This window comes from Cucurbita maxima, unplaced genomic scaffold, assembly GCF_002738345.1.
Source record: "Cucurbita maxima cultivar Rimu unplaced genomic scaffold, Cmax_1.0 Cma_Scf00022, whole genome shotgun sequence".
Taxonomy (NCBI): domain Eukaryota; kingdom Viridiplantae; phylum Streptophyta; class Magnoliopsida; order Cucurbitales; family Cucurbitaceae; genus Cucurbita; species Cucurbita maxima.
This window is the reverse complement of record NW_019272038.1, coordinates 1337232-1354582: the sequence shown is the minus strand read 5'-3', so window position 1 is coordinate 1354582 and position 17351 is coordinate 1337232. Positions and strand designations below refer to the sequence as shown.

The following is a 17351-nucleotide window of genomic DNA, read 5'->3' as shown; positions in this document are numbered from 1 at the left end:
AAACACATCTATTGAGAAGAGGTTTTCACACCCTTATACAGAATACTTCGTTACTCTCTCCAGCCGACCGACGTGAGATCTCCCTTCGTGACAATTAAAAGATTTAGTTAATAGGACCTATTAAATTTTTACAACTACCCATGTGAATTTTTATCATTCATTTTGATCTATAAACTTAGATTTTTTTTTAAAATATTTTAAAATTTAGAGAGATATTTTGAATAATTTATTGATTTTTTATAAAATAAAAGATTATTATTTTTTTAATCAAATAAATGTCCCAAAATGTAATTTGAATTGAAAAAACGGGTGAGTTGGCGACAGCCACTCTGCAAGTGCAATACCCGTTTTCAATCATGGCCGATTCTACGGCACGATGTTATACAAACGTGGGCCGGATCATGGAAAATAAACCGAACCCGGTTTATATTAGGCACTTTAAAATCTATATTAATAGCTTTAAATACGAGCCTACCAAATTCAGTCCTCGTACTCGAAATCGAAACCCTACTATCTGGTCTGCTGCTTCTCTCTTCCCGCCCGCGTTTTTTCTCCGTCTCAGAAGCTCATTCCGATCATGGAGAATTCTTCTCTCGATCAAGAGACCACGAAGAAAGTGCTTCGTCAGGTTAAACGCGTTCAAAATCTCTCTTCATGTAAAGTTCTAGTCGTTTTCTTTCAAATGTTCATCTGTTTGATGTTTCTTCTTCAGGTCGAGTTCTATTTCAGCGACAGTAATCTTCCCAGAGATGGTTTTCTTAAGAAAACTATTAGCGCAAGCACCGATGGAAGTATCCTTTACCTTGTGCCATTACGTGTTTATTCGTTTTTTTCTTCTTTGGTCCGTTTATCTTGCTTTCATGTTGAATGACAATAGTCTGTTTCAGCATTCGTTTTGATTTTAATTTGGATAGTGTTCTTCGTTTGTGCTACCTTCGAAGGTCTTTTGTTGATCTTAACTGGAAAATTACAGTGGTGGATTTGTCTTTAGTTTGTTCGTTTTCTCGGATGAAAGGCCATCTTCATTTGGCTCAGGACGTGAAACCGGACGCGATTCCAGAAGATACTCTAAAAGCTGTTGCTGAAACTCTGAAAAGCTCTTCAACTATCAAAGTTTCTGAAGATGGTTAGGTTCTTAATCTTATAATTGATGAACTCGTCATTTATATTTGACTGTTGAGGAATTGTCTATTGCATTACATAATTTAATCAGAGTAGGAGTTCATGCTATAAAAACTGTTAAGGTCTATGTTTGTGTAAGTGATAAATAAAAATCTTACGTTTTTATATTGATGATGCAGAATCCTTCCAGAAAATTCATTTGAAAATATCAACTTACTTCATTATTAAGATTAGCTCCTGCTCTGTAATTCGCTGTTATGGATTGTTCTGAACTTTTTATATTATCATTTGATTGAGTTTGGGCTTTGTATTGTACAGGGAAGAAGATTGGTAGAATTGCTGAACTCTCAAAGCCTGAGGAGATGATAGAGCAATTGGATGATAGAACCATTGCTGCATCGCCGTTTCAATATGATGTCAAGCTCGAAGATGTAGAAGCTTTTTTTGGTCAAATCGCGAAGGTAGATTCTTTGTTGTTATCGATTCATTGTTCATGTCAGAATGCCCTTGGGTTTAGATATGTTTTGAATACATAAGCTCTTTCCAATTACCTTTTAGTAGCTTTGTCTTTGAACAATTTCATGAAAAGTTGTGAAAATTTAAAATTGCCAAAGTCTGAAACTACAATTCCTCCTGTTTTTCCCCCTGAATTCCTGGCATTAAGCTGGTTGTTTTGTTATCTTGTTATTCACAACACATCAAATGCTCAAATCCTGATCTGTCAGTCTTAATTGGGTTTTTATCACGGCTCTTTGTCATGGTATCTTTTTTTTTTTCATCATTTATATCGTTGAGCATTAGAATTTTCCCACTGATCTTCAGGTCAACAGTGTGAGGTTGCCCCGCCATGTTTCAGATAAACGTGTATTCTGTGGAACTGCCTTGGTAGAGTTTTCTGCTGAAGAAGATGCAGAAAAAGTATTGGCGGAAAGCTTGCTTTATGCTGGTGCCAAGTTAGAATTAAAACCAAAGTAAGTCCGTGTTGAAATACGATAAGCTCGTACATCATACTCCTCAGTGTGATGCTACAAATCTGTGCCTTTCCTTTAGGCTTTTTTCCTTTCAAGCATTGATTCTGTTATTCTATTTGGTATGTATGTGGAAAGACATAAAACATATTGATTATCTAAGCTTATTTGAAAATTTTAGGCATTAATTTAATATTCAACTTAGACGTATCATTCAACTGCGTTTGTAAAGATTATTCCCATTTCAGGAGGGATTTTGATGAGGAGAGATCAAAAGAGACGGAGAAGTTTGAAAGTTCACGCTCGAATGCGAGTTCAAACTGGAAGAACAATAATTCCTCGGAATCAAAGTATGTTATGTTAGCCATACAGTTCTCCTGGTTTCATATCACTTGGTCTTACTCATGATTATTGCAGCTACCCGAAAGGCTTAATTGTCGCCTTTACACTGAAAAAGATGACAGCCGGAAGTTCTGCTGAGGAAAATGGATCTCATGATGTAACCACTGATAAGACTGAATGCAAAACAGACGAAGGATTAGATTCTTCAAAGAATGACTCTGAGATAACTGATCAAACAGGGGGAGAAAACGTGGGTAAAAATGAAGAAATCCAGAAGAGTTCTGATGATAAGATCGAAGAAGCTGATAAGAAAAATGATTCGGGCAATGAAGAAAAACCTGAAGTGGAAGATCAGTCTATGGATGATCCCACCGACGAACGTGAAGAGGCTGAAGAAAAACCCACATTTGCCTCATCTAGAAACGACAAGAACGTTGTTTCACGCGAGGATTTGAAGGCTATTTTTCAGAAGTTCGGAAGTATCAAGGTATCTCATAGATTCTTCTTCATTGAATTGCTGTGTTCATCAGAATGTTTAAAGAATATTTATTGTTCTATTTCGACTTTGAATCATGCTTTTGATGTTCGTATTGCTTCATTGTTTTCAGTTCTTATATGCATGCCAATTTATAAAGATTATCCGTTCTGACACATCTTCATCTTCCTCTTGTTTTACTCTCTTTCTGTTCATTGGTTGGGATGATGAAGTACATTGATTTTAAGATGGGAGAAGAGTCTGGTTATATCAGGTTTGATGAGCCTGAAGCTGCCCAGAAGGCTCGTGCGGCTGCAGTCCTTGCTGATCAAGGGGGATTGGCTGTGAAAAATTTTATAGCCACTTTAGAACCAGTTTCAGGTACCATACAATCTTCCACTGTTCTTTGAGCATGGAGCAAAGTAATGTTGAATGTGCCGAGATTATCTTCCTTGCTCCTTTCCCATGTCCGATTGAGCGTTTTCTTGATCTCAGGTGAGGCTGAGAAGGAGTATTGGAGAGCGCTCCGCAGCAGCCAAGAAAAGCATCATCGTGATTATAAGGGCAACCGTGGAAGGTTTGTTTTATAAACGACGACAATTAGTGTCTTATTCGAATTGGTTGGTTACTGAAAACTAATGTGGATCGTCCATGCTTCTCTGCTGCTGCGTGCTATTTCTACAGGGGTGGTAAATTCAATAGAGGTGGCAAGCATGGTCGGTCGAGAGGATACGACAACAACCGAGGTCGTCCGAACAAAGCTCAGAAAGTTTGAGCTGCCTGTGCCTGCCTGCATGCCTGCTGTGTCTTATGGCCAGCTCTGTTACAATTTTGGAGGAAAGACTCTTGGCGATGGATCTCTCTACCTCTACTGGTCTTTTTATTTATCAGCTTCGTGTTTAGTTTAGGGTTGTCTGTGTTTTTTTTTGAATTTTTATTCGATAATATCTGAAAATTAAACATATAAAGCTACTAACTAAATTTAAAATCCCTATTTTGTTGTTCTTTCCCCACTTTACAAGTTTTTTCCTCAAAATAGTGAAAATCTTTGCTTGTTCGAAACGAAATGGTATAGAGGCTTCTCTGCCGAAAAGGAGTGGCTGTCTGATACTTTTGTTGTGTAAAATTCGAGTTCGAAATTTAACCTCAAGTTTTGAAAACAATAAAGGCTTTTTTTTTTTTTTCTCCAAAAAATCAAGTGTTTTAAGTTCTTTTTTTTTTTCCTTTAAATATTTCAAATGCGTAATTAATAATTATGATAATAAAAAAAAAATTTAAACTATTATAATCATTAAAAAATCACATTTCAGCCAGACTAATTCAATAACATTAAATGAATACATATATGGAAAGAGTACTCAAAGAATTATGTAACTAAAACAAAACAATTAATTTATTATTTTTTCTAAAAACATTAAATGAAAATGAAAATTAAAATTGACAATAAATTAAATGTTAAGAGTTGAACCTATTTTGAGTGAGAGATTCAAATCTTTAATTTATTATGGTAGAGAAATATCAATTAATCTTTGATGTATTTTTAAAAATTATTATTATTATGTAAATAACAAAAACCATATGATAAGTTCAAATTTCATAAATGTGGTTAATGGGCTAAATAGATATCAGCATCAAAGTTTAGGTAACCTTAAATTAATGAGACGATTAACATAGCTACACACGTTTCGAGTTGGGACAATTAGAGGAAATTATTTTAAATTTGAAATGATTTTTTTTTTTTTTTAATTTTTAAATGCCCGTTGAAATTGAAATTTTCGAAAAGAACCGGTCGGATTTTGGTTTTAGGTACAGTAAATGGGGATTTCTCTCCTAGGCGTTAAATCGACGACGGTCCAGCATTTCAAAAAGCTTTGATTGACTTTAACCCATAGGGTTTGAATCTCCCAGTCCGCCCTCTTACGTATTTGAATATGGCTCCTCTCTGATCTCGCTCATCTTCTCCTTCTCTATCTCCCTCTCTCTCTCTCTCTCGCTCTCTCGCCTTTTCGCGTTCTCAGTTCTCCCTTGGATCTGCTCGTGCTCCAGGTATTTACCGATTGCAATGTCCAGGTTTTCAACATCTTCATCTTGTTCATCTGCATTTCGATTTTGTAAGTCAAGTAGGCGAAGAAGTTTCTATAAACGTTCCATTTCTGCCGAGTTTTTAACTTCGATGTGCTATCTGACTATGAAATCTGTCTAATCGGACCTTTTTTCAATCGGTGATTTGTATCTGCCTACTACTTTTAGTTTTGTTTGATTCGATTATGATTTTGATGATTTCTGGTGTTTCATCTGGAGTGTTTCTTTAGTTTAATCTTAAGTTTAGCTCCGATTCCTATTCGTCGGAGCTTAGACGATTTTGTTCCTTCCGAATTTGCGAGAGAAACTTCATGCGAGTTTAATTAGTAACTTTTTTTTTTTTTTTTTTTTTTTTAAATTGAAATTCCTAAGATCTACAATCGTAATGGTTGAGACGACGGATTCAGATATGAAGATTTCATACTATCTTTAATTTGATCTTTTAGTACCGTTTTATTGACTTCAGTTGCTCCATTTCAGGAATCGCGTCTGACGAGTTCCATCGTATATGTTCCGTTTCTGCCGTCCATCGGATTTTCGAATGAAAACTAACTGCTGGCTCTTCTTAGTAAGAGTAGAATGATTTGGAGGAAATATTCTGGAGAGAGTTGTATGCAGCGTTGCCTGCCTGCCGAGGAACTATGGAAAGTGATCCAGCGCTTTGTACTCCTTTAGACGCGCCTGGTGACAGTTGCCAGAATATCCGATCTATACATAGGTAATTTCTATTGGAAGATCATCTTCCTTCTTCTAATTGACCTATTGTGTATCTATTTATTCACTCTCTCACTGTCTGCCTCCTAGTTTTATGGTTCCTTGGACATTTAAACAATGTCAATTGAGTCTTCCTCTCCAATTATAATAGTCCGTCGTTTTATCAACACTCCTTGCGTTGAAATTTGCTTTGATTGAGGGTTTAGAGCCATATTACTTATCCAAACTTGTGCTTATGATTGAACAACTTCTAGCCGAAGAACAAGTGGCCCTACGAGGCGTTCCACTAAAGGTCAATGGACAGCCGAAGAGGTAACCTACTATTTTCATTTTGATCTTTCGGAGTATTTTCTGTAATTGAGATACAGAACATATATTCATTTAAATTCCTTCAAACTATGTTCTTACTAAAGAAATTTCTTCAATCGTTTTAGGTTTTGTTATTTATCATTCATTCCATCTGTATGAAGAGCGTAACGTTATTCTTTAAGTACATCATAATTATTCACGATTTGTTGTGAATTTTGTCTCGTTACCTTTTCCTATTGGTTTTCAAATTTACATACAAGTCTTATTCGGTATGATGAACTGTTTATTTGATTAGGATGAAATCTTGCGGAAGGCAGTCCAACGTTTCAAAGGCAAGAACTGGAAGAAAATAGGTAATGATGAAAAAAATATAATTTTCCTTTTACAATTACTGTTGCAAACACTTGGAACACTGCTCTTCCTTCTTAATCATTTGAACTTTGGGGACTCTCACATTGGTATATTTATCAACTTGTTTAGGTTCTTCAGCGAAGTGTACCTTAACCTAATATGAACATATAATTACTCTGGATTCACGATAAATAAATTATTCATTACTTGTAAGAAAATCTGCTCATTGCAAACTATTAGCAGGAAGGAGGACGCTATAAAATATTTGTTATAGTATTTTAGTTTTGCATAGAACGGATTACTATGTTCATATCATTAAATCTTACTTAATGATATTGTGGTGGAGCTTTAACTAGTCTCAGCCAATTCAAGTGTCGTCTGTTGCATGAAATTGTTAGGATATTTCAATGTTGATGATAACTGATATTCATCGAAACCATACTTGCTTGCGATTGTTTGCATTGACACTTGCTTTCTTTGTCAGTCAACGACTATTTATTGATCCTCACAGTTTGTGGTCCTATAAGCCAGATGTCTAATTTCAAATTTGGTTCATGTAGCGGAATGCTTCAAGGATCGAACTGATGTACAATGTCTACACAGATGGCAGAAGGTTTTGAATCCAGAACTTGTCAAAGGCCCATGGTCTAAAGAGGTTGTCTGTCAATGGCAGTAATTCTTTTTTGTATCGGTTATCTCTTTATAAACATTTCTGTTGATGCACACTTTTCTTATTTGAACTGATGAATTGTTTTGGAAACTGTTTATAGGAAGATGAAATAATTGTTGAACTAGTGCAAAAGTATGGACCTAAGAAGTGGTCCACCATAGCACAACACTTACCTGGACGTATTGGCAAGCAATGTAGGGAAAGGTATGATTAGAATTTCTCTTATGTGGAATGTTTCACTGCTAAACTCTAAAGGTCTAGTTTTTCAAATATAATAATTTATTGAGTTTGGTGGCCATTTATTGCTTGACTTTGTCCATGCATTTTGTTTTGGTGAAATTATTTCACATAAAATTTTTGAATTAATCAGGTGGCACAATCACCTAAATCCTGCCATAAACAAGGAGGCATGGACACAAGAAGAGGAGATAGCACTTATTCGTGCTCATCAAATATATGGAAATAGATGGGCAGAGCTGACAAAGTTCTTGCCTGGCAGGTAAGCAAACAGATGCTTAGATTATCAGTATATTTACTTCAAAAAGAGCACTCCTGCGTTATGAATTATTACTCTAATGTTGCTTGTAGTTCCCTATGTTCTTCACGTTCATGGATTTAATAGCTTGCTTCAGTGCACTATCCCTTACAGAGTGTCATTATTTTGAATTTATCTTCAGCATTGCTAAGATACTCATCAGATTGATGTATATATTTGATGTAAACAGGACAGACAATGCTATAAAGAACCACTGGAACAGTTCTGTGAAAAAGAAATTGGATTCTTACTTGGCATCCGGTTTACTCGAACAGTACCAACCCCTGCATTGTACATTGCAATCAAGCCTACCCAAGCATTCATCTTCAAGGGTGCAGAGCAGTATAGATGATAGCAGTCTCAGAGGGACAGAAACAGAGGACATATCTGAAGTCAGTCAAACTTCAGCTATTGTTGCTTGCTCCACTACTGTTCCACGCACAGAAGAGGAAGGCCAGTTGGGTGAAGCTGCTTTTTTAAAAGAGGAACCAATCTCAACACCACATTGTCCGGAGCAATATAATGCTTCTTTGGATAACATCACTTTTTCGATTCCTGAAATGTTCGGTGAATTGGATTGCTATGTGAAACCTCCTGACCAAAATTTCTCACAGGATTGCAGAACTTCTTCAACTGAGGATAACCGATATAATTTGTACGAGTTACCAAATATTTCTTCTCTGGAATTAGGTCGGGAGTTGTCACAGTCTCAAGCAATTGGATCTCAGGAAGTAGAGAATGTTCCACATCAAACTTCTGCAGGATTGAATGCCTCTACCGTCGAGAATATGGCTAGGGGTTCAGATAAATCAGAACAAATGCTGATATCCGATTATGAATGCTGCAGGGTTCTTTTTTCAGATGGAATAAACAATGAATCTTTTCCTTCTGAAAATACATCGGATGCCTCAAATATGGTTGAACTGAGTGGATATACACATCCTTTGCACTGTCAATCATTAAGCATAGAAATGCAAGAAAGTCGGAGAAACTTATCGATGCAATCGTATCATCATTCAAGAACTGATGTTCTGGATAACTCAAGTTCTCAACCTTTTCTAGCTCCTCTCTTGGTTTCTGCTAATGATGATACTTATGTATATACTAGTGAAGCCAGTCATTTATTTGCAACCCTCGAACGAGAGCTTGTAGCTAATGAACATGATGGCTTTATCTACACCAATGAATCCGCGGAATCTCCCCCCGAGGACGGTACAAAGGATGCAGACCTCCAAAAGCAGCAGGGTTCAAATGATCCATCGAAGCTGGTTCCTGTAAATACTTTCAGTTCAGAACCCAAAACTGCACAAAGTTTTCCTTCTTTTAGAGAAAGAGAGAATACACAATCAGATCAACAGGACGTTGGAGCTCTTTGTTACGAGCCTCCTCGGTTTCCAAGCTTGGATGTTCCATTCCTCAGCTGTGATCTTGCTGCACCATCCACCAGTGATATGCAGCAAGAATATAGTCCACTCGGTATCCGTCAACTTATGATGTCCTCTATGAACTGTCTTACTCCATTTAGGCTATGGAACTCGCCTTCCCGTGATGATAGTCCTGATGCTGTGCTGAAAAGTGCTGCTAAAACTTTCACTAATACACCATCAATTTTGAAGAAACGCCATAGGGAATTCTTTTCTCCTCTTTCAGAGAAACAACGTGACAAGAAGCAAGAGATTGATATTGGCATTAGTAGAACATCACACCCGACAAGTAATTCTAGAGACTCTGAAGATAAGGAAAATATTATTCCTGTAGAAGAAGGGAGGCAAGAGAAGCAAAGCGATGGTAGTAATATTTTGCTTAGCAAATGTCCAGAGAGAAATTTAGATAGCTGCAGTTTCCTGGAGAACAAAAGGCAAGAACTGGATGATGCTGTGAAAACCGAGGGCGTTGATTCTGTCGGCCAAACAGTGAGTTTTTTCTTTGTATTATTCTAAAATTGTTTTCAATCGACTCATAAAATGATCATGAGAGTCACCTTCATATTTTTTCCATACACAGGTCCAACCGCCTTCACGCATCCTTATTGAATGTGACATGAATGATTCGCTCTTGTATTCTACGGATCATGATGGTGTTAGAGCAGATACTAACAGGGGTTCAAGTGAAGAAATTTCTGAAAGTCAGTGTAGAACCTCAACAGCTTTACAAGATCTGGACTTCCCTTCAAAATTATCCGACGATCAGTGCACACGTGCAAACTGTTCTATTGCCAATGAAACGAGTCATGGAAGCCATCCTCCAACAGCTCCCCCTGAAATTATTGGTGATGATGCCTCAAAGGAGACCTCCATTGAAACCTTGTAAGATTTACTTTTCCAGCCCCTCAGTTTATTAGTTTATAGTTGGGAAAGAATCCTTACACACAACACAGTTTTCAACTCTGATTTTCACAACAGTTTTGAAAAATAATTGCTGGATTTGGTAGTTATTTTGTTTTTGATTTTCTGTTTTTAAAAACTGACCTTATTAAACCCTATTGCACATGTAGTTTTCTTGCTTTATCACCTAAGTTTTTGTTATGTACTTTTTTACAAATGTTTTCAAAATGCAAGCTTAAGTTACAAAAAAGTTGATTTGTTTTTTGAATTTGGTCGAGAATTCAAATGTTTCCTAAAGATGAAAACAACAAAAATCCACCATTATCATCAAATGGGGTTTAGAAAAGTTGTTTTCAAAAACTTGATTTTTGTTTTAAAAATTTATATTAAAATTCAAATATATTTTCAAGTAAGGTAAACAAAATGGTTATCAAACGTAAGTTGAAATCTTTTTATCTAGGGCGTTTGAAGTTGGGATTTCACCGTACCATTCATTCCCTTTGAGTTGTGTAATAGGCCTATTATTTTCGTCGAGTATTATTCCACACACCCTCTCAGTTGACGACATTTGTTTCTAGATTCGGTGGAACTCCATTCAAGAGAAGCATCGAATCTCCTTCGGCATGGAAGTCGCCATGGTTCATAAACTCTTTTCTATTTGGTTCAAGAATGGACAGTGATGTAGCAATGGAGGTATCTCATTATTGTCTATACAATTATTTTGATTCGTTTTTTAGGGCCTCTTCTGTTCTCATGATTTTGAGCTTGTTTGCAGGAAGTTGGATTCTTTATGAGCCCAGGGGATAGAAGCTACGATGCTATTGGGCTGATGAAACAGGTAGGTGAGCACACTGCCGCTGCTTGTGCGAATGCTCAGGAGGTTCTGGGAGGTGAAACGCCACAATCCTTATTGAAAGGAGAACGAAGGAAATATGAGAACCGGATCAAGGAGAAGAGTCCAGCAACCAACTCTAGACAAGGGGTCGTCCATTCCACTTCGGCTCCGGATATTTTGGTACGCTCTCTCTCTCTCTCTCTCTCTCCCCTTAATTTTCATGGACGGAAGTACAAAAATAGAATATAAAATATAGGTTAATTTTGGGGTTTTTTTTTTTTTCTAGAAAAAAAATTATTTTTTTTTTTTGAAAATTTTAAAATAAAATGTTTTAATAGTTTTCAACCTAGTGTGGGCTGCTGGAGAATGTTAAATCATTGATTTGATGATAATTTTTTTTGTTGAAAAATAGATAGTGAATAAGTGGAAATTTAGTGGAAGGGCTAATCCGGGGGGAGAGTTTTTTTTTTTTTTTTTTCTTCTAATTTCTTAAAAAATTGGTAGAGATTTCAAGTTTATTTTTTTGGTTTAGTTTTTTCTTTTCTAAATGTTCGCCAATTTTTTAGTAGTATATCGTAAAGTATGGGATTAAATTGAAAACTTTATATAGATATAATTGAACCATTTTAACGTATAAAAACCTTTGAAAAAGAAATTTGTAAGAACTAGGAAGTAAAATACCATGGATTATGTTGTTTTTGTAAGGAAGTATAAATGCCATGAAAGATTTCTGATTTTCACTACTCGATTAATATTTAAAATTTTATTTTTAGTTTTAAAATTAGGGTTAAGACTTTAATTACTGGGATTAGGATTTTATTTTCAAGCTTAATTTTTAAACACGAAAAACTAAATGCAAAATGATTTGTACTTGCAACTGAAAATTATTCTTACAAATTGATTTAAAAGTATGCTTGATCAGCTATTTAAAAAGTCTGTTCTCTTTGTTCAACAAGTGACAAGAAAAAGTATATTAAAGTATTCTTCTATAGATTACAAATCCTAATTTTAATTTCATTATATTAATATAACTCAGTCGTTAAAAATCTTTAATATAGTTTTTAAAAAACTTTTCGTAGGATAAACTGCCAACTTATTTCTATTTCTATCTCATATTTTTTTAGTTTCTTTTTGTTTTTAAAAATCGTACTTATCTTTTATTTGAATTATTAACTAAGTTTGAAAATCTATTAACAAAGTATTACTTTTTTTTAGTTTTCAAAATTTGACTTTTCTTTTTAAAAAAATGGTAAAAATTACATAACAAAACAACAAAAGAAATTCATAAGTAAATTCTCAATCATAGTTTTCATATTTCTTTAGATATAGAATTTGAATTTTAGTCATTCTGTAGTTTTTAAAGAATATTGGCAGAAGATTGATTATAAATATAATTTTAGAAAACAAAATGGTTATCTTGATTTAAAAACAGAAGCATTTCTACCTAGAAAAACGTAAATTCACAACTTTATTTATTTATATTTTCGTTGTTTATTTATTTTTTGTAGAAAGAGCGACGGATACTTGACTTCAGTGAATGTGGGACACCTGTCAAGGGAACTGAAAACGGAAAATCGTCTAGTGCAAGTGCAACTGGGAGAAGCTTCTCAAGTCCCTCGTCTTACCTGTTGAAAGGCTGCAGATAGTGTATTTGAAAGTGTTAAAAAAGTTAGAAATCAGTCTCCTTAATCTCAGGTTAATTATATTTCGTAAAATGTATGTTTATGATTTGTTCAATATATCCTTTTAAATTGCTTCCTTTTCGGGAAAAAGAAAAGAAAAGAAAAACATATGGGGAAGGGCGTTACGCTTGTCGTACCTAATGTATTCTATTCTTTATTCAATAGATAAAAAGATGTGTTCACTAATTATTCAGCAAATGAGTAAAAAATTTTACCCTCCTAAAGCAATGGAGAAGGCTTCATTTTTAGGCTGTAACATGAATTTCATGAATTTCAAATTAGAAGGATCTAAAAGAAATCATTACTCAACTCTCAAAAAAAAAAAAAAAAAATGATCTTTCAATGTTAACCTCAAGAAGATTAGGATATTTGATAAACAAAAATTAAATAGCTAAAATTCTTACTAATGTATCAATTTGCACCATTTGAAATGTAGTTAGTTTACATATATGTAACTTGTAATTATATCAATCAAACTCTTAAATTTTTGTAAATGAATCAATTTAGACTATTTATTCCAATCAATTAAAGATTTTGAAATAGATTTATAAAAATTAATACATAAACAATTTTTAAATTGATTCACTTACCCGAGTTTAAGAGTTGAGTTGATAAAATATAAGTTTACACACATAAACTAACATTTTCTAAACAAAATCTAAAAAATAGTTTAAATTGACACACCAATGAAAATTTAGAGTTAAATTAATATAATTACTTAGTTTAGAGTTTTGTGATACCACCTTAATATTTAGGTATAAATTGCAGAAAAAAAAAACCCCTAACAATCTCCTCCAAAGTTGTATTAGTTTTGAACTTTGGTTTTATCCAAATTCTTTCTTTCTTTTTCAAAACATTCAATTATAAGATAAGCTAATTGATATATCACGACTCATTTTGGTTGAAAACTACTGGAGTACATTTTAAATTCTACTAAAAAAATCTTGCTTCCAAGAGATATTATTCTTCCAAGAGATGTTATTCTCGAGTAACTAATGTTGTATTTTGGTTGCACATCATATCGTTAGTTCTTAATATATTTTAATGATCATGGTTTAATTCGTTAGTTCTTAATATATTTTAATGATCAATAATATATTTTAATGATCATGCTTTAGTTTAAAAATGTGATTTAAGCCGGATTTTAGTCTCTTACCTTGTATGGCGACTGTGGCGACAATTACTGCAATAACTCTGTTTCAGCTTCATTACTTGCAGCATCAGATTCCTTCCCTTATTGGTGCTCTTGTGAAGTCAGCTTCTTCTTCCTCCATAAATAGCAGTCATTGGGTGCTCTCTGATCCAGTTAAACCAATAAGCCAAGTTTTAGAGTTGTGCTCAAAGAGGCCACTAGACTATCAATTTTTCATTTAATGAGTCCTAAAAATTTCAACGGTTTAATAGATTTTTCCATTTTTTTTTTAATCTAACTAGTCCATTGTCTATTCAATATTTCTTAAAATTTATAGATACATGAGACAAAGGAAAAATATACATTAAAAAGAGAAGAATTAAAAAAAATAAGATAAATTTAATTTTTTAAACTTTGAGTGCTTGATGCTGAAATATTGAGTGCTTGATGCTGCCTGTGGCATTTAGCACTCAATATTTGTTATAACATTTGTTATGGAAACAAATTTATTGAAAATAGACTTACAATATACAAACGTAACTAAACCATCAAGTTTATCAAGCTTACCTTCTTGCAAGAGGTAACAGAATACCTCCAAAATTGAGGTCAATTGGATCCACTCAATGAGATCTATCATATAAGATGGTCACTGGTTAAAATAAGAACCTATCAGCTGGACTACAAACAACGAATTAGTTGAAAGAAAATCGTATAAAATTATAGAAATGTGAATTCGATAGAAAATCAAAAGAGCTGTAGAAATATAAAATAATTCAAACATCTCAGGAGTACTCTTTGATACCTGCATGTGGCAATTTCCTAAATATTAATGCTATCGACACTGACCAATCTTTATCAGTAATTCAGAACAAAAGATGATGGAATTTAGAAATACTGACATTTCGCATGCTCTTCTATATCAGATTATTGAAGCTGTGAAAGATTGAAGATATATACTGCCAAATGCTATCGACACTGACCAATCTCTATCAGAAATTCAGAACAAAAGATGATGGAACTTATAAATACTGACATTTTGCATGTTCTCCTATATCAGATTATCGAAGCTGTGAAAGATTGAAGATACGATACTCTTATCGAGAGCATCCACCTAAAATATACAGTGAAAAACATTTCGGTTTTTCTTCCTATTATTGTTGTTTTCCTGCGAGGCAAACTTTAGGATCCGCTTGAACTGGCGGAGAGAAGAACAGCGAAATCAATCCGATAAGAATCACGCTCTAAAAAATTTAGTAGAATATTAAAAGAAGATAATCGCAACCTTCTTTCATCAGTTTTAAGCAACAAGAGATCCACATGATTCATGTTTTTCGGTTAACACTAACTTGGAGCCGTAAATCGAAAACAGAGCAATAATCAACAGGAAAAACAAAAACGCGAAGGATGCAGATTCAGGTAACAAGAAGAAAAAAAAAAAAAAAACAAGGAATCAAAACTCCTATTCCAGAAGTTTCTTCACAATCGAGCACAGTAAACACAATTTCGTAACTAGAGACGGCGAAATAATGTATACCTGCATCACGAAGATGAAAACTCGCACGGATATCGTACGAACAAGGAAAACGGAGTCCGATGCTGCAAAAACTCCAGAAATTTGCATCGAGAGTAGAGAAAAACATCTTGTGAAAACATCCATTGCAGATCCGCCGGTTTCCTCCAATGCGTTCTGAATACTCTCCATTCTTCGATAACCAAGACGCAGACTGCTTGAAAACTCGCACGGATAACGTCCGAACAAGGAAAACGGAGTTCGATGCTGCAAAAACTCCAGAAATTTGCATCGAGAAGAGAGAAAAATGTCTTATGAAAACATCCATTGCAGATCCGCCGGTTTCCTCCTATGCGTTCCGAATACTCTCTCCATTCTTCGATAACCAAGACGCTAGACTGCTTGAAAACGTTGGTTTATCTAAGCTTAGAACACAACACGCCTTTTATACTTCCCTTTTTCTTGTGTGTGATTTTATTTTTTAATTATTGTTTTATTTTTTTTACGCGCTTTCGCTTTCTTTTGGCGCCCTTTTCAACGTTGAAAAATATATTCACGGCCTATCCTCTCATTTTTAGTGCGAAAAAAAATGTAATTCGAAGGAAAAAAAAATATATATTATAAACAATAACTAAATTTAATCCACACCGTCGAATCCGGACACTTAAAAGCATCGAGCAATGATTGGACAGATCATAGTCGCGCGTCGCAGTGGATAATTTCCCAGCCAAAAGCCGGTGCTGGAAAAAGAACCGGAACCGCTGGATGGGAAAAAGACCCGCGAAACAATGAACCGGAACCGCTTGATGGAAAAAAGGTCGGTCGAGCCGACGGAACAAAAGTCATCCACCTCAGTACTCCATAACGAAAGTGGATCGTTGTTTTACACGTGGCGATGTTTCAGTGGCCTTCCATTAAGTTCCATCTAATGCCTATTCGAAAGCAAACCAAAATGCGTCGAGCAAAAAATTAAAATAAAAAAAAGGAAAAGAAAAGGGGAAAGTATTGTTCGTCGAGGGAAAGGGGGGTTACTGGCGATCTCGGGGCGGGAGAGCGATTTCGAGGGAGAGAGTCGACGGAATATTAAGCTATTTATCCGGGAAATAATTTGCCGTCGCCGGTGGAAGTTTGTACGGTTGTCGGAATAGGACTTTTTTCTTCCGATCGGGCGGTGTTGTTTGTGCTGAAGAGAGATGGTGAATTCCGTGGTTGCGCGTGCTACGAGCGATATGTTGATTGGTCCAGATTGGGCCATGAACATCGAGATCTGTGATATGCTGAACCATGACCCTGGGTACGCATTGCACCCGATTTGTCTGGTTGATTGTTTTTCGTCTTCAATCATTGCTTTTGTCGTAATTCTTTTAGTCTGATGTTCTTGTTTTGAGCTATTTTACATGATTGAGCGGAAGATTTGTTTGAATTTCGGTACAATAATTTTTGTGTTTTGTTGCTGAGAATTTGTTGGGCGCAAAAAGAATTGAGATTTTGAATTTGTTATACTTACCAACTGAAGATTCAAGACAAGCCAAATGGAAACTGGTTTCTTGCCTGTGTTCTTTTTTGCATTCAAATGTGTATCATAACTTGCGACTCAGCGACTGATATGCATCCCGATAAGTGAATGAGTACTTTGAGCTTATTTTTCTGCTTGTTGAGGTTGAGGATTTTCAATTAGGTTTTCGTTTAATTTGATTCATTGATGAGTCTTCCTTTATTCTGTTGGATGTTGGATTCGATTTATTGTTTCTTTTTCCTAACCTTTAGGGTTGGAGTTCACCATTTCACAAATTTTCAGGCAAGCGAAAGATGTGGTTAAAGGTATAAAGAAACGCCTTGGAAGCAAGAACGCAAAAGTCCAACTTCTTGCCTTGACGGTAAGTCCTAAGATCGACTTATTTTTATACTCCGTATCATATTGACTTCTTTGGCATTATTTACTCTATTCATTGCTCAATAGTTTACTTATTTGGACATCAATATCCATGCTGCATGCTAGCTACGGGATTTGTTTCTTAAAAAGATCAAAGAATATGCTATCTGTAGTATCGCGTAGATGGTATCTTCTTTCTCACCAAAAAAGAAGTAAAAACACATTATTTCCTGAATCTGTTCTTTTTGTTCTAATGGAGGCAACTACTGCGAGTCTGATTCATTTTTTTTTTTCTAAATGGATTATGTCATGGTTCAATCACTGTCATTGATCAATATTTAAGTTAGGGTTTTAGATTTCACTGATTGGATGCGTAAGTATCACAATTAGTCACATATTCAAAAAAAAAAAAAAAAAAAAAAAAAAA

At 34.9% G+C, this 17351-nt stretch overlaps 4 protein-coding genes across 9 annotated transcripts in view; 3 read left to right on the top strand and 1 right to left on the bottom strand.

Annotated features, from left to right (window-relative positions):
• The first annotated feature begins 484 nt into the window (after positions 1-484).
• LOC111496200 (la protein 1-like) lies at positions 485-3920 on the top strand. Its single transcript, XM_023146561.1, has 10 exons — positions 485-628; positions 713-791; positions 974-1126; positions 1441-1583; positions 1945-2093; positions 2339-2440; positions 2508-2919; positions 3141-3288; positions 3403-3484; positions 3592-3920. The coding sequence occupies exons 1-10, from the start codon at positions 578-580 to the stop codon at positions 3680-3682; spliced, it is 1410 nt and encodes a 469-aa protein (XP_023002329.1). The 5' UTR covers positions 485-577; the 3' UTR covers positions 3683-3920.
• Positions 3921-4765: 845 nt separating this feature from the next.
• Positions 4766-12629, top strand: LOC111496128 (transcription factor MYB3R-1-like). Of its 4 annotated transcripts, XM_023146430.1 has the most exons (13): positions 4766-4953; positions 5470-5707; positions 5958-6015; positions 6308-6365; positions 6924-7018; positions 7134-7237; positions 7404-7532; positions 7759-9481; positions 9573-9874; positions 10471-10585; positions 10668-10907; positions 12236-12414; positions 12461-12629. In XM_023146430.1, the coding sequence occupies exons 2-12, from the start codon at positions 5631-5633 to the stop codon at positions 12371-12373; spliced, it is 3039 nt and encodes a 1012-aa protein (XP_023002198.1). In that variant the 5' UTR covers positions 4766-4953; positions 5470-5630; the 3' UTR covers positions 12374-12414; positions 12461-12629. The 4 variants fall into 4 exon arrangements, with proteins under 4 accessions (XP_023002198.1, XP_023002195.1, XP_023002197.1 ...); XM_023146427.1 differs by having other exon boundaries at positions 12236-12629; XM_023146429.1 differs by having other exon boundaries at positions 4766-4977; positions 12236-12629.
• LOC111496362 lies at positions 12277-15455 on the bottom strand. 2 transcript variants are annotated; one of them, XR_002720436.1, is made up of 4 exons: positions 15076-15455; positions 14109-14190; positions 13566-13706; positions 12277-12363 (listed from the first exon to the last, which is right to left on the bottom strand). XR_002720436.1 is itself a non-coding variant. In XM_023146782.1 (4 exons), the coding sequence occupies exons 1-3, from the start codon at positions 15377-15379 to the stop codon at positions 13693-13695; spliced, it is 381 nt and encodes a 126-aa protein (XP_023002550.1). In that variant the 5' UTR covers positions 15380-15455; the 3' UTR covers positions 12277-12363; positions 13566-13692. The 2 variants fall into 2 exon arrangements, 1 of the variants encoding a protein (XP_023002550.1); XM_023146782.1 differs by having other exon boundaries at positions 14109-14171.
• Positions 15456-16041: 586 nt separating this feature from the next.
• LOC111496156 (TOM1-like protein 9) overlaps positions 16042-17351 on the top strand; it is a 5950-nt gene continuing 4640 nt past the window's right edge. For both annotated transcript variants that reach the window (XM_023146481.1, XM_023146480.1), the window contains exons 1-2: positions 16042-16345; positions 16850-16928. In XM_023146481.1, coding sequence (XP_023002249.1) covers positions 16245-16345; positions 16850-16928 — 180 coding nt within the window. In that variant the 5' untranslated portion in view covers positions 16042-16244. The remainder of the gene's footprint in view (positions 16346-16849; positions 16929-17351) is intronic.

What these genes read in the sequence shown, in the direction of transcription:
- LOC111496200 (XM_023146561.1), top strand. Translation starts at nt 578, where the DNA reads ATGGAGAATTCTTCTCTCGATCAAGAGACCACGAAGAAAGTGCTTCGT. An exon ending in CGAAGAAAGTGCTTCGTCAG is followed by an intron (nt 629 to 712) that starts GTTAAACGCGTT and finishes TTTCTTCTTCAG; the next exon opens with GTCGAGTTCTATTTCAGCGA. An exon ending in TAGCGCAAGCACCGATGGAA is followed by an intron (nt 792 to 973) that starts GTATCCTTTACC and finishes GGAAAATTACAG; the next exon opens with TGGTGGATTTGTCTTTAGTT.
- LOC111496128 (XM_023146430.1), top strand. Translation starts at nt 5,631, where the DNA reads ATGGAAAGTGATCCAGCGCTTTGTACTCCTTTAGACGCGCCTGGTGAC. An exon ending in GAGACCTCCATTGAAACCTT is followed by an intron (nt 9,875 to 10,470) that starts GTAAGATTTACT and finishes ATTTGTTTCTAG; the next exon opens with ATTCGGTGGAACTCCATTCA. An exon ending in CTTCGGCTCCGGATATTTTG is followed by an intron (nt 10,908 to 12,235) that starts GTACGCTCTCTC and finishes TATTTTTTGTAG; the next exon opens with AAAGAGCGACGGATACTTGA.
- LOC111496362 (XM_023146782.1), bottom strand. Translation starts at nt 15,379, where the DNA reads ATGGATGTTTTCATAAGACATTTTTCTCTCTTCTCGATGCAAATTTCT. An exon ending in TTTTCATCTTCGTGATGCAG is followed by an intron (nt 14,172 to 15,075) that starts GTATACATTATT and finishes CTTATATGATAG; the next exon opens with ATCTCATTGAGTGGATCCAA.